General features: G+C 46.9%; 1 protein-coding gene across 1 annotated transcript in view; it reads right to left on the reverse strand.

Annotated features, from left to right (window-relative positions):
* Positions 1 to 10147, reverse strand: part of COMP (cartilage oligomeric matrix protein) — a 32258-nt gene extending 22111 nt beyond the window's left edge. Inside the window, exons 1-3 of the mRNA XM_007430330.3 lie at positions 9967 to 10147; positions 5772 to 5857; positions 1965 to 2016 (exon numbers count right to left, since the gene is read on the reverse strand). Of these exons, the coding sequence (XP_007430392.2) occupies positions 1965 to 2016; positions 5772 to 5857; positions 9967 to 10042 (214 nt within the window). The 5' untranslated portion in view covers positions 10043 to 10147. The remainder of the gene's footprint in view (positions 1 to 1964; positions 2017 to 5771; positions 5858 to 9966) is intronic.
* Positions 10148 to 14969: the final 4822 nt, after the last annotated feature.

A 14969-nucleotide genomic window follows, 5' to 3' on the forward strand; every position in this document is an offset into this window, starting at 1 on the left:
CAAGAAACGGGCCAGTGTTTCTCAACCTTGACAACTTTAAGATGTGTGGACTTCAACTTCCAGAATTCCCCAGCCAGAATTCTGGGAGTTGGTCCACACCTCTTAAAAGGGCCAAGGTTGAGAAACACTGGGCTACAATAACAAAATCTTGCAAGTCTGAAGGCACTTCTCCCCTCCCTTGCCTTTACTTTCCAAAGTACTAGGGAGGGTCTGTCTAGGCTGTCTAACCACTGTCTAGGCTGCGGCTCCTCCTCCTCCTGTCTCCCAAGGTTATTCTCACAGACTATTGCACATAAAATGCATGTTAAAAAAAAGGGTTAAAAAAAGGGTGAGGCTTTAATCGCATGGCTGTGACTGCCATCTTGACTTCTGTGACCCCCTTCCCCCGAGACCCCTGGCAGGTAGCCTTTAAAGGCACCCATTCTTAGCCGTAAGAATGTAATGTAAGCGGTAAGAATGTAAGAAAAGCCTGTGGCTTCGGGCATTTTTGCTCGTTCCTTCATTTTCAACCATTTATTCTTATCTGCCAGTGGAAGGCAGCTTCGCATGCATTCTCAGCTGCTTAGCAGGAGAAAAACACTGTAATCCTAAATGGAAATGCAGAGTCTTTGGCAGAGAGGAATTTGCAAAGAAGGGGTAAAATTCTCTACTGCTTTCAACGGGTTACTGTTTCCTCCTTGTTTATCTCAGATTACAATGAATAGTATCATCCCTTCGATTAGCGCAGTGTTTCTCAACCTTGGCAACTTGAAGACGTGTGGACTTCAACTCCCAGAATTCCCCAGCCAACCATGCTGGCTGGGGAATTCTGGGAGTTGGAGTCCACACGTCTTCAAGTTGCCAAGGTTGAGAAACACTGGATCAGCAGATACCCTGTTCACTCGGACTCAGCCTGCGACCAGATGCTTCTACAAAGAAGTTGCCATTTATTCCAACATGTAAGATCCGCCCGACCTCGATAGGCCAAGCTCCTGCTACACAGATGCCCTTTACATAATTTTACCTATTATTAAATGTTATGTTATTTTAGATATCCTCACACGTTTGCACTTTTAGAATACTCATCATATGTATTACGGTCACAGACCAGAATTACAAATAAAAATACGTTAAAAAAATTCATTAAAATGCATTAAAAATGAAATACGTAAAGGAAAACACGATAATATATTTACAGATTGGTGGGATCATCAATGGGCAGTCAAAGTCTGCCTAATTTTACAAACAGTATAACACGCTTTAGCTACGTTCAAGGAAACGGAATCATTCTGATCAGACGACAACACCTGCACGTAAAAAAGATCCGAATTTCCAGGATATTTTACCAGATGAGAAGTTATGAAATGGGTCCGTGAGTCCTTATAGAAAATACAGTATAGCAAGATGTGTGCTGTGGTTTCAGTAGCCCCTTGTCCTCAAGGGGCACAATCTCAGCTCATAGGAAGAGCACTCCAGCATGCTTTTTGCTTGTGATCACTTTTGATGTAATTTTAGATACTACTTTGCTTATAACCTAGACTTATTGCTTCTTTTGGACTTTACTCACGGGTTCTAGTCCTCTGTTTTACAGAAGAATTTGAATTTTGTCTCCAATTTTATTTACTGATTGCTTAAGATAGGTGGATAAGTGCTCCCAGATCACTAGGGACCAACGTCTTGTACCGGTCGAAGACTAATAAACTGACTGACAATGAATAGTAATTATTTAATTATTATTTTATTTAATTATTTAACCTCGCTGGCAGGGGTTGTATTGTCAAAGCAGGATTTGGGGGCCGATGGGCAAGACCCCATTCAGGAAAAAGTGATCCACAGCCTCTGTTTCTGATCCTCAACTGGTCTGGCTGCTGGATCTTTTCTCACTTCAAGGTTTAATATCTCTTTAATTTAAGATCTCTGGTCTGAATCATCTAATTCAAACATGAGTGTTAAAACCAGCACCCACACTTTTCGACGTGACTCACCGCAGGCATCGCACTCCATCACGGTGTTCTTCAAGAAGGTGATCTCTTTGACCTGCGAAGATCGTAATCGGGAAAAGAAGTTCATAGTCCCTAGTAACTGCAAAACGTGGTAATATTTGGAATGAGAAAGACCCCCGGGGGGGGCGTTGAGGATGCCCAGCAGCAGATGGAAAAGCATTGGCAGGATGGACCTCAGGGCCTGCCTCCGGGAGGCGCGATTAAAACTTAGGGCCCCCATGTTGGGATCAAAGGCTGCAGCTTGAGCTTGGAGTAGCATGGTGGGAGCGAATAGACCCCCAAAACTTAGGGCCCCCATGTTGGGGTCAAAGGCTGCAGCTTGAGCTTGGAGTAGCACGGTGGGGGCGAATAGACCCCCAAAACTTAGGGCCCCCATGTTGGGGTAAAAGGCTGCAGCTTGAGCTTGGAGTAGCACGGTGGGGGCGAATAGACCCCCAAAACTTAGGGCCCCCATGTTGGGGTCAAAGGCTGCAGCTTGAGCTTGGAGTAGCACGGTGGGGGCGAATAGACCCCCCCAAAGGTTAAGGACAGGATTGAAGAAGCTGGGAGAAAGACTGAGTGAAATCACTGAGAATGTTTGATTGAATTGAATACCCTTCATGCTTATTGTCCATGGATGTTCACTGAACTCCCTTGTGAAGACCATATTAAATCCTCCCCCCACCCCCTTTGGAGAGCTGCAAGTCTTTAGGTCAGTGTTTCTCAACCTTGGCCACTTGAAGCTGGCTGGGGAATTCTGGGAGTTGAAGTCCACACATCTTCAAGTGGCCAAGGTTGAGAAACACTGCTTTACCAGTTCAACCCATTTGAATTCAAAGTATAGGAGGGTTGGATCCTGCTCTCTGTTCAGCCAAACTGAAAGATGGGGGGGACACAGTTAGGTGGAAGAAGGTGGCTTCGTGAGCATCCATTGCACCTGAAGAAAATGCAAACAGTGAGCTCTCCAGCACATGTATAAACAACTGCCATGCAACTGCGTTTTTTCAGGTCCTTAATCAAATCCAGACCTTGCTGGAGAGCAGGACAGAGCAGAACTGGGTTGGCTTCTCTGCCCCAGTTGTGTGGGGGCAGAGAAGACAGGAACGTCCTCTTCCAGAAGGACGAAGGGCACCTCCCTCCCTCCCTCCCTCCCTGCCAAATGCATTGGTTAGAAAATTAAATTTTTAAAGACCGGCACTTCCAGAAGAAAAGGACGGTGGTTAGTAGGGAAGGTGGGGGTTGCATTTAAGTTTCCTCCTGTTGAAAAGGGATTGTGTAATGGAAAAAGCAGCGTAGAAAGGGGAGGGGGGCATAAACAATTGCCTTGTTGGGTCTTGATGAGGATCCAGCTAGTCCTACATTCTTCTTTCTGCAGAAATCCTCCCAACCTCAGATAGATTGTCCCTGTGCTTGGAGGTTCCACCATGCTAGACTTCTGTAAGATGACTCTAACAGCGAAGTGTTTCTCAGCCTCATCAACTTGAAGACGTGTGGACTTCAACTCCCAGAATTCCCCAGCCAGGGGAATTCTGGGAGTTGAAGTCCACATGTCTTAAAGTTGCCAAGGTTGAAAAACACTGCGAAAAACAAGAGAAAGTGTCCACAATTGGCATATGCTAATTGTAGATAGATTACCTCTGTGCTGGGAAACTCCATAGGAACCGTAAGAAGTTCCCACATACATACAGGTGAAGTATCTGGCTGCCAATGCAGTCCCTCCCAAGCGGTCCACAGCGGGATACAATGGAGGAAATCAACCCCTAGAGTTTTTCTCTGAGGTTTGATAATAGGAGATACACTGCCTTTGAATATGGAAGCTCCATGGCTAGCCCTCATCATAGGAGCCCTGGGTCGAAGGGGGGAAGCCCTGCTCATGGACAGCATCACACGCCGTTGAAGAAGATCTCATGGTAAGATTAAGAAATTGTCACGGTATGTGGGAAAGACCTTGGGAGACAGGGCAACAAGACGCACCCAAGGGAACGGTCAGATAAGAGGCAGCCCAGCCCAGAGCTGGATAGTGGGCAGGGCAAGAAACTCAGAAGAGACCCTCCCTAGTTTCTTGGGCTGTGAAGGAGACTGGGGGAGGATTGTTCTTTGAGACTTGCAGGATTCTATCAATGTAGCTTTACAATAAAGTAGAATTAGCTCATCTGGTGGTGATTCCCGTCTTATTTACCCCGTGAGGCCGACAGAAAAGGCCCTGGGTGCTGGGAAGTGGGGATGGTGGTGACTGGACAAGATCTCCCCAGTATCCGGTCTCCAGCGCTGCCTCTGAAGCTCTGCCCGGCTGCGGCCCAGGACCGCTCCAGAGGCTGATTTTATTTAGGACAAAGCAGGAGTGGAAAACAGGAAGGGCAGGCTGCCTCCCTCCGTCCCCCGCCAGCCCTGGGCTGCACAGTTTGTCCTGGCATGTGGGGTCTGCCCGTCTGCTTTTCCAGTTAGCTGGCAGGGAGAGGCCAGGAGTGGGAAGGAAGGAGGACGGGGAATGCGGGGTTGCATAAGAGTCAGGCAGACAGAGCAGGGCTGGGAAAGGCTGTCCCCCCAACTTTTGGGAGCGCCCCACAGACCCCAGGCACCTCTTGCGCTGAGACGTTTGCGAACCCAAGCAGAGTCTGGTGGAAGAGCTCCAGCTCCAGCCAGATGCCTCCCTTCCCCAGCGGGAGCCCAGCACCCTCCCTGAATCAGAGGTGCCCCCTCGCCTCAGGCTTCATTTAGTGTCCTGTTTTCCCACAGTGGCCAGCTGGGCACTCCAGGCAAGTCCATGAGCAGGGCCTGAAGGCAAACAGCCCTCCTCCACCATCAGCCTCGGAATTTTAGCAGTCAGATGTAAACTGCTCCTGCCCATGGAGGTTCTATTTAGTACACACAGCTGTTCCTTTTTTTTCTTTTGCCAGATTGTGGAGGCCCAAGGGTTATTTTTTTGGCTCCAGACATCTCCTTCCCAGAAGCCTTATGCATCTTTCCAGAGAGCAAGATCTTGCTTTCTTCAGCTTCTAGTCTTCCTGTATCACAGTCAGGCACTGGATAGCCTCAAGAAAAGGATGCACATTCACACCCTAAAAATTACTCTGCAGAAAAATCCAGGCAGGCCTTTAGTTTGGTTTGTGTAAGGACTAATTAGCGAATTGCCACTGAACTCTGCCCATGCAAAATATTTCACTGGGTTATTACTAGCCCCTTTTCTGGGACTCTGCCCTGCAGGGATGTCTGCAGGGAGGGGTCAAAAAAGTCAAGATGGCAGCACAACTATGCAATGACCCCCCCCTTTTTTTTCAATGTGTGCCACAATGCAGACACAAAAGAGTGGGGCTTCAACCACAGGGTTGGGTTTGTCATCTTGCCTTTTTCGACCCCCCTGGTACCCTACATACCTTGAGGCATAAACCTCCCATAGTGACCAGCATTTATGCAATTCTCTCCGTCACAAAACGGAGCCCAGGTTATTGGCACAGTTTCCAAATCAAGGTATTTGTGCTTGGGAAACATGCTAAATTTGGTTCGGGCTAACTTTTATTTTCTTTTTGCCGCGTCGCGTCTGGTGGGAACTCAGCTGATTTCATTTGTTTATCGTTCCCTCCTTTATACGACCTACGACGACGACGCGTTTCGGCGATCCGGGTTCAACGCTTCCTGCGGATGCAGCCGCAACATTTCCCCCAACCGAACGCCCAGCTGGCAATTTTAGAGGATGAGGTTCATTTCTTTGCTCCGCAGCTGAAAATGGACCAGGGCTGTGTCTGTTTTGTTTCCGCTGCAAAGAAGAATTCAGCTTTTTGCAAAGAAGGGGCTTGACTTCTTCCTTCTTACCTGCTGTTTTAGCAGTTCTCTGATTTCTCTCAGTGCCCTGTTTGTCTCCTTCATCTCGGTGAGCATCTGGGGAGAGAAGTCGCCTCCTGGAAGAGAAGGGAAGCGCTAAGCGGGGCCGGATCAAAAGCATCTCCGATTGCGATCCTTCGGGAAGCTACGTGGCCCTTCCCAGGACATCCAGCCTCATCTCTGCACATTTTCATAGGGCCGAAGGGGGGAACTAGGTCTGTTGCAACCCATGATGTGGGCGCCCACTGGGGAAGGCTGAAATGCCCGTGTTTTTCTGAAACACTGCCCCAAAGTCAGGACTTCTTTTTAAAATGTTTAAAAATTCTGCTGCTCACATCTTACTTCTTCCTGATGAGAGTAAAGCACCTGAAAAGGCCTCGGGTTGGGAAAAGATACAGATTTGCCCAAAGCCTGCCAAAAAACCCCACTAGCGCTCCATCCCGTCAATGGACCTCGGGTTCTAGTTTTATGTGATTGAATTATCTGTGATTGAATTCATAGCCCACCTTGCTGTGCAGAGGAAGGCTCTGGGTCGTTTACCAACATTTAAAAATAGACTGAGAGATATAGTTATAGTTAATTAAGCAAATTAGAAGTCAAGGGTGGGATTGTATTGAGCAACTCTGTTTAACTGGGCGCTGAATTCCCACCCCCCCATTATAAAGGGGCATTTGCACAACACCCTAGAGCAGTGTTTCTCAACCTTAGCAACTTTAAGATGTGTGGACTTCAACTCCCAGAATTCCCCAGCCAGCCTGGCTGGCTGGGGAATTCTGGGAGTTGAAGTCCACACATCTTAAAGTTGCTACGGTAAGAAACACTGCCCTAGATAGGCTAAAATAAGACTGGGCAGTCTGTTGTTCAGCATGATGGGAGAACTTAGCTATTTTCTTGGGTTGTGTGAAGCAAGCTCTCTTATTAAGCCATAATATAGTTTAGGCACCCCATCTCATGAGAAAAAGGCCACTGTCTTTTGCTAATCCGGCTTGAGGTTTTCCCAGTTGGGTGCACCCGGCCTAAGAATGGTGAGATCGCTCAGATCAAAGCTATAACAATGTCACAATGACAGGTGTTGATATAATTCATAAACCAACAAACAACTAAGTTACTTGTCCAGCGTCCTGGTTCTCACATGGGACAAGCAGAGAGAATTGGGCGCTGAGGGAATAGTCTTCCTCTGCTATAACTGCTGAGAAACTGGTAGACTGCTACTTAACATGGAAGTCCCATTTAACTGCCTTGATAAGTAACTGCCAGACTTCTTCTCTCTTCTCTATCTAACTAATCTCTTTCCGAAGCCATTTCAAGCTCTTGCTATCCCCACATCTCGTGGTCAGTAGTTCCATGGGGTCTTGATGTATTGTAGGGCCTGGGGTCCCTTCTCACTCTGCTTCCAGGCAATTTAAGCTGAGGAACCTCGGCGACTGTCTTCCGAAAAGAAACATCCCCGACTCCTTCTCCGTGCTGGGGGGGTTTCACACCCCCTCTTGCTCCCCTCTATTGCTTCCCCCCCAAACTTTAAAGCCCCTCCCAGAGCATGGTTTTCCCTTGCCAGGAGGGCGTCTAACTTGCCATCATTCTGGCTCTCCTCTTCTGCATTTTTTCTGGTGCCACAATATCCTTTTTGAGACGCTGGGGACAGGGCTCTGCACTCAATGATCTTGTGTGGTTCCTAGCTGCAATCCAGGGGTTCAGAGGTGGGGGGGGTTGGTCTGTGTGCACACAACTAAATGCCCTATATAAGCATGCCAGCCCCAGTTAGGTTTGGCAGCTCTGACCTGCAAGGAAAATAGCCCAGTCATTTATTTGCCTTACATGCCTGCTCCTGTTAAGACAAATGCCTCCCTGTAAAACAGTATTTCTCAACCTTGGCGGCTTGAAGACGTGTGGACTTCAACTCCCAGAATTCCCCAGCCAGCCATGCTGGCTGGGGAATTCTGGGAGTTGAAGTCCACACGTCTTCAAGCCGCCAAGGTTGAGAAACACTGCTGTAAAAGCTAAATAATGCATCGCCCTTCTTCCCCAAAGCTCCTGGAAGAGGCCCTTCCTCTCTGCCTCAAAAATGCAGAGCGTCCCTTTGAGGTGCAGGGCGGTGGTGTCACTCCCTTGAGGTATTTATAGCCTGTCATTTCTCTGAAAGCAAAAGGAGGCCGTGGATACAAGGCTGCTCCTGATTTTATTCCCCCAACAACCCTGTGAGGGAGGCTGGGCTGGGAGAGAAGGTGTAGTTCCCTAAAAGGAACCAAGACAGTGAAAAACCCGGTTGCTGCATTTACACTCAGGGCTAAGCAGGTTCAGGTTCCCCGTTATTCTGTTCCTTCAGTTTACCACATTGCATTCGCTCATTTGGTTAGCTTGCAACGGCAGAACGTGGATTAATTCAGTAACTGGGTTACATGTAGTGTGAATGTGACCCAGAGAGACTGGCCTATGGTCACTCAGAGATTTTTCATCAACTGGGGCCTTAGACTGGGTTCCCCCCACCCTCCAACACTTGATTAACACAGTTGTTGGTTTATTGCAAGCCTGGGGCGGGAAGGAGCTGACAATGATGCAAACTCGAGATGACCAGGATTGTACACATTGAGGCTTGTTCACACAAGACAATATAGGGACCGTGGGAGGAGAGAAATTTTCTGCATTTGTGCAATATCTAGAACCATAAAATACTAGGTCACAAATCCCCCCAAAAAACCCAACTAACCAAAGGATAACAACAAACCAAGTTAGCAGTCGTGAGAGCACAATGGCTCGGTTTGCAGTTGACTTGGTCAAGGCTGTTGTGTGAAGGCAGCCCGGGAGGGATACGAAGTTTGTGGGGCTTTTCAAACAGGGGCAACTGCTTATGACTGGCAGAATAACTCAGTTGCCTCTTAGTTTAAGCCAGTCTTGCCAGCGAGGGATCCCTCCGGAGGTACGGGAATTAAAATTCCAGAATAGAGATAGGTAAGAATTCTGCAAGTCACATTCTGCAACACACATCTGGAGGGCAGCCAGACTAGGGCAGTTAAATCTATGCTCAGCCTGTGTATTTCTAAAGAAACACACATTTTGCAAAGCAGCCCTAAGCACCCATTCCTTCCCTTCAACCACCCCCAGCCCTGGTAACTTCAGGCTCAGATCGGATGCTAAAAGGCTTCCTTTGAAAAAGTGTGTTTCTTTAAAGCACCTTTATTTGCACAATATGTTTAACTTGGTTCTGAACTAGCCCATTTGTCTGGGTTTATGGCTGCAAAACTTACTAAGGACCGAAGAAACTCAAGTGAACAACAGACAAAATTAACATGGTAACAATGCATTGCATCTCCTAGTTCAGTGACTCTCAACCTTGGCGGCTTGAAGATGTGTGGACTTCAACTCCCAGAATTCCCCAGCCAGCAAGGCTGGCTGGGGAATTCTGGGAGTTGAAGTCCACACATCTTCAAGCTGCCAAGATTGAGAAACGCTGTACTAGATCTTTAGTTTGCCTGGTTGCAAGAAGACAGCAGTTAACAGGGAGCTGATATTTATTGGGTATCCACCCTCCCTCTTTTGCCAATTTCCAAGAAACACTGCCGACGAACCTTGTAGCAGTGAGTTCCATAGTACAGAACAATTCTGCCCACGAGAAGCCATCCAGCCTTCGGTGATGCCGCTTATAAGACAGGAACAATCTTTTTCTCTGCTTCCCATTTCTAGATTTCATTAAATTCTTATTTGTGCCCAAATCTGGAGGAATTTCCTCAATTTTTGCCAGTGGGTGAGGGGTAGAGAGAAAGGGAGATTTTACTAGACTGTGTAGCTGTCTATAATTATGAATCAGCACGGCAGTATATCGCCGTCCATTAAATATATACAATTAAATATTGCGTGGCCATAAAGGGCAACAATATTCCACGATCGAAAGTAAAAAGTTTAACTTCAAACACAAGCCTCTGCATAAGGCTTCTGCTGAACTTTTAAAATCCAAATCTTCAACTCAGAATCTACCGGGTAATCCTTTCAATACATTTGTTGCCGGCTTAAAGCGTGTCTATAAAAACTCGATCCTAATGAAACTGCAACAGAATTTATTAAGAAAACGAGCACAGGGGTGGAGGGAAAAACGGCGACGACGAGAAAGACCCGATCTATCGTGCTCCACCTGGAAATCTGAAATCGATTTCTGAAATTAAGCCCTCCTGTAAAGGTAATTGAATTCACTTACCTCTCCCACCCGGCATCTGACTTGACACATAACAGACGAAGCCCAGCAAGGAAAGAACAACCTTGATGGCCCTCATTCTCAGAGCTTATGACTCTAAGGGTGGCCCTGCACCTTCTTAAATATCCTCTCTCCCCCCCCCGTCTTTTTTTTTCTAAACTGTGGAATTAGTTAACCTGGAAAGTTCACCTCTGTTGCCCCCATCAAGTACTTGCGGTTTGCTATTTACAAAGCCGCATTCCGCTCAACTGAAGTTTTCTCCCTTCTGATGTTGGAGACGTCATTTCTGGCTCTTGGGGTTTTTGGGGTGGGGGAGAAAAAGAGAGACAGAGAATTTGTTAGAAAAATAAACAGAATGAGAAAAGCATTAGGAAAAGGGCCTGCATTGATTATACCGTGCATGTGCGGGGAAGTCGGGGGAAGAATTACGTTTGGTATTGCTTTTCAATTGCATGCGCGGAGATCGAGGAACACTCTTTCAGAATTAAAGCAGATTCTTTTATATAAGGAAGTTTTTCCTCCATAGCAACCCTTGAGACAATCGTTAGTATTGTCCTCCCCAAATAATCCCACTCATTCTCTGTTCTTCATCTACTCTGTTTCAGGATGGGTTGATCTCTTGTATCAAACGGTCTGGAGTAAAGAATTGTAGTTTATGGCAGGGTTCCTCAACCTTGGCAACTTTAAGATGGGTAGACTTCAACAGCAAGGCTGGCTGGGGAATTCTGGGAGTTGAAGTCCACCCGTCTTAAAGTTGCCAACGTTGAGGAACCCTGGTTTATGGGATCCTCTTCTTAACAGGTCCTACATACGAGGGATCTTCTGTTTGGGTAGCCCTCTAGATTATAAAAGCATCATCTGCTTCTTTAGAATGAGAAGTTCCTGGACATCCTTGGAGGTTAGGCCAGGGAAATTCAACCGGCTTCCTTGAAAAATGGTTTGTGGTAGGGAAAGGATTGACCCCAGTAATGGGGTGGGGTGATCTTTTTGGATGGTCACAGGGCAGGGGTGCAGGGTATGGTCAAAAAGTCAAGAGGGCAGCCACAACAGTGCGATAGAAGCTCACCTGTTCCATTATATTTTTATATAATGTCTATTTGTATATTTGTTACATTAAACCAGCAAAAAGCCACCCATCCATGAGACAGCCGTTTCAAGAGTGATGTGCCAACATTTCTACCAGTTCAGTGTCAAGAATCACAGAATGGTAGAGTTGGAAGGGACACCAAAGATGATCTAGTCCAGTGTTTCTCAACCTCAGCGCCTTGAAGATGTGTGGACCTCAACTCCCAGAATTCCCCAGCCAGCCATGCTGGCTGGGGAATTCTGGGAGTTGAAGTCCACACATCTTAAAGGCGCTGAGGTTGAGAAACACTGATCTAGTCCAACTCTCTCCAATGTACAGGAGAACCAATTCAACCATCCTCAAGAGGTGACCGTCCAGCCTCTTAAAGCTCTCCAGAGATGAAGAACCCACAGCCTCCTTAGTCTGGCACAGATCCTACCACAAGGAAGTCCTTCCTTATATTATACTGTTATTTCTGGTCCTTGTTTCTGTGGCCACGGAGAAGGCCCCAACAATGCTCCCTATTATGTTACATGATGTACCTGAACCTTAATATTATGTCTCTCCTCCTTTTCTCTCCAGGATGACCATCCCCAATTCTTCATCAGGCAATTCTTCATCGTCCAGGATGACCATCAACCCCATTCTTCATCAGGCAGACCATCCCCAATTCTTCATCAGGTTCCTACCAAGACTTGTCTGAAATTCCTACCCAGGATTGCAAATGTAGTTTCAGCCACTAATTCCAGCCATTTCCCAGTTCTTCTCCTCAGCTGGTCCTCCAGAATTAGCAGGTGATAATACTGGACCGTTTCTCTCTGTTTTGGTGGGGCTTAACCCTGACAGTTTCCTCAATGATTTTACTGTCCTTCGGCTTCCAAGACCTCCTCAGATACAAAATAGGATGGACAGAGGACTCTATTTTTACCCAGGGATGTAAAAGAAATCAACCACAGATTCCTTTTAGATGAAATGGCTGAGCTGCCAGGAGGAACACAGTTATGGCACACCCAGCCGAAATGCCTGGAATCTGCGAGGGCCTCTTCTTGGCCCTAACATTTTAGGAGAAAAAGATGCATTAAAATATATACATACATACCTAGGTGGAAGTTGCATATAATGGCTGTGCAGAGCTGATATAATGGTGTGCTTAATGTTTGGGGCTTGGCCTAGAGAGACCCGGGTTCAGGTCCTCACTTGATCATGGAGCTCGCGGGGTGACTTTGGGCCAAACTCAATCGGGTAGCCCAGCCTACCTTGCAGGAATGTTGTTTTGGGGAATGAATTGAGGCAACACTGTGAGAGCACCACTTTGAGGTTTCAGAGATCCATACTATAATACAGTATTTCTCAACCTTGGCAGCTTTAAGACATGCGGACTTCAACTCCCAGAATTCCCCAGCCAGCAAGGCTGGCTGGGGAATTCTGGGAGTTGAAGTCCACATGTCTTAAAGCTGCCAAGGTTGAGAAGCACTGCTATAATAAGTAAATATATCAATCCTACCCCCCACCCCCCACCTCCAAATGTCCTATGGGAACAGTCCCAGAAGTTTGTTTCTCCCTATTTTTAATTGGATTTTTGAAAAAACAAACCTTTACGTATTTATACAGCCCCTTGGGAAGTATATTATCCTGAAAGGCAGGAAATGAACACATTGCAACAATTCAATGAGGTAATAGGGTATGTTACCGAATGTGGTATGTGTTCAATTAATTCCCAACTAATAACTGCTACATGAAAGAGCATCTTGACAAAACAGAGCATCGTCGCGCTGGAAAAGCCATGGAGGTCTTGGTCCCGCCCGTTGCCCAGAGAGGAATTCACAGATCCTCCCAGACAAAGGGCTTTGCTTGAGAATCTCCAGTGATGAAGCCCCCAGGACACCAAGAACAGGCTGTCCCACTGCTTCACAGCTCCCGTGGTCAGAAAATTCCTCCTTATTTTGAGCCTAGATCCATACCCCGGTGTCCCTGAGACAGTCCTTCAAGGATTGGAAGACCGCGATCACATCTCGCCTTTGCCTTCTCTTCTTAAGACTAAACAGACCCAGTTCCTTGAACCATTCCTGGTAAGTAGTATTGTGTGATGAACTCAAACCATTGTGTATTTAACTTGGATTTTGCTACAATAGGCTCCGTTCTTAACTAGGGGTCGTCCATAAACCAGGCTTTCTTAACCCGGGGACGACCTGTATGGCGGTGACCAAAACCGGTCACGGTATTCCAGGGACAGACTGACCAGTGCAGCAGAGAGCAGAGTTTGCCCTTCCCAAGATCTCAGCGCTGCGGTATTGCTGCAGCCTGGATTGTGTTGGCTGTTCTGGCAGCTGCAGCACACAGCTGGTTCATGCTTAATCTGTGGCCTACCAGGACATCCAGAAACTGGTCTGGGGTAGAAAGAAATTGCAAATTTGCTTCTCCGTACCAGAAACTGGAGACCACAGTAGTGCAGCCAACTGTGTTCTTGTTTCCAAAAGCTTCTGACTGGCTCCTGATGGAAGGAAGATGCTGGTTTCATCCAGCCCTGCTCTAGGAGTGCTGGGAATGTCATGGCTGCTCCCTTGAAGTTCCCCCTCTGCCCTGGGTGTGGTCTACTTTGAGGGATCCTACTTGGCCACTGTTGATTTAGGTTCAAGTGGGCATTTGGCAAAATTCAGCAGGGCATCGCCAAACTTTTGACACAGTTACGTTTGCATGCAGAAATAGGGGAAGACTGGGAAATAGTGGGAAAGGTACAGGTTGAAGACGCAGGTTGCTCTGCAGGGAAGGAAGGAAAATAAGGGCTGTTGCATGGTTGCCTTGTCCTTCGTAGAATCAGCGTGACAGTTTGGAAAACGTCTTCCTGGTGCTCTGGAACGGAGAGTTGCCAGCAGGCCCAACTCTTCAAAGAAGCTTTGTACGGCTCTTAAAGAGATGCTTGTTGTCTGCGCTGGAGGTGGGAAGCCATGACTGTCAAGATGACATGAATAGCAGGAGTGCAAGAGAGGGTCTTGTTACGTCCATGTTTCTCCCTAGATGTCCTAGGACTGCAACTCCCAGAATTCCACTGGGCTGGAGGGCACCAGGTTGGGGAAAATGTTAAAACTTTGCAGCAAAGTTCCCCTTAGGGCAGTGTTTCTCAACCTGGGCAAATTTATGATGGGCGGACTTCAACTCCCAGAATTCCCCACCCAGCATGGCTGGCTGGGGAATTCTGGGAGTTGAAGTCCGCCCATCATAAAGTTGCCCAGGTTGAGAAACACTGCCTTAGGGGCTTGGACTCAAATTCTGAAGCATTAACCACCCATTCATACAGAGCATCATTAAAAAACGAAAAACTTTAAAAGCTGGAAATGTTCGGGGCAATGCCAAAAAATTAACGAAAATGAGGCCCAATGGAAAAAGTGGTGTGATTTTTTTTTCTTTTCCACTTAATAAAGGATTGCTGGAAAGCCTCTTCCCCTTAAATCTTGAAGGTCAGACTCCTCATAAACGGGAAGAAACATTGCGGTTCAAGTCCTCTGCCGGAGACATGATCATTGCCGCTGAAGTTGCCACGGGCTTATTCCATCTCTGCTCCTGTGCTCTGACCAGCGTTTTGAGACAGAGAAGCACTCCAGGTTAAAATGTCCTTTGCATGCATGTTAAGTTTAATCTGCTAAATGTCTGTGTGCCAAGCTGAGGGTAAAGCCCCCCAAGCAGGACCGTTGGAAAGAGTTAAACCTTACCCTCCAAGATGTTCCAAGTCCTTTTCCTTAGAAAATTGCTTTGATGGTTTAACTCAAGTGGACACCTACAATCTTGAGAATTTTTTTGCAGTCCTGAGAACCTCCTTGCATCACATTGCTGAAAGTCGGTGACAAAGTTTCCTGTCATTTGACTCAGGAAATACACAGATTGTTATATAAGCCCTACAATGGTTTGAAGTAATTAAACACACATGTGCGCACTCATACACACA

Source organism: Python bivittatus, unplaced genomic scaffold (assembly GCF_059951505.1).
Source record: "Python bivittatus isolate LINGU-HERP-01145 unplaced genomic scaffold, Pbiv_v1 ctg000580_np1212, whole genome shotgun sequence".
NCBI classification, from domain to species: domain Eukaryota; kingdom Metazoa; phylum Chordata; class Lepidosauria; order Squamata; family Pythonidae; genus Python; species Python bivittatus.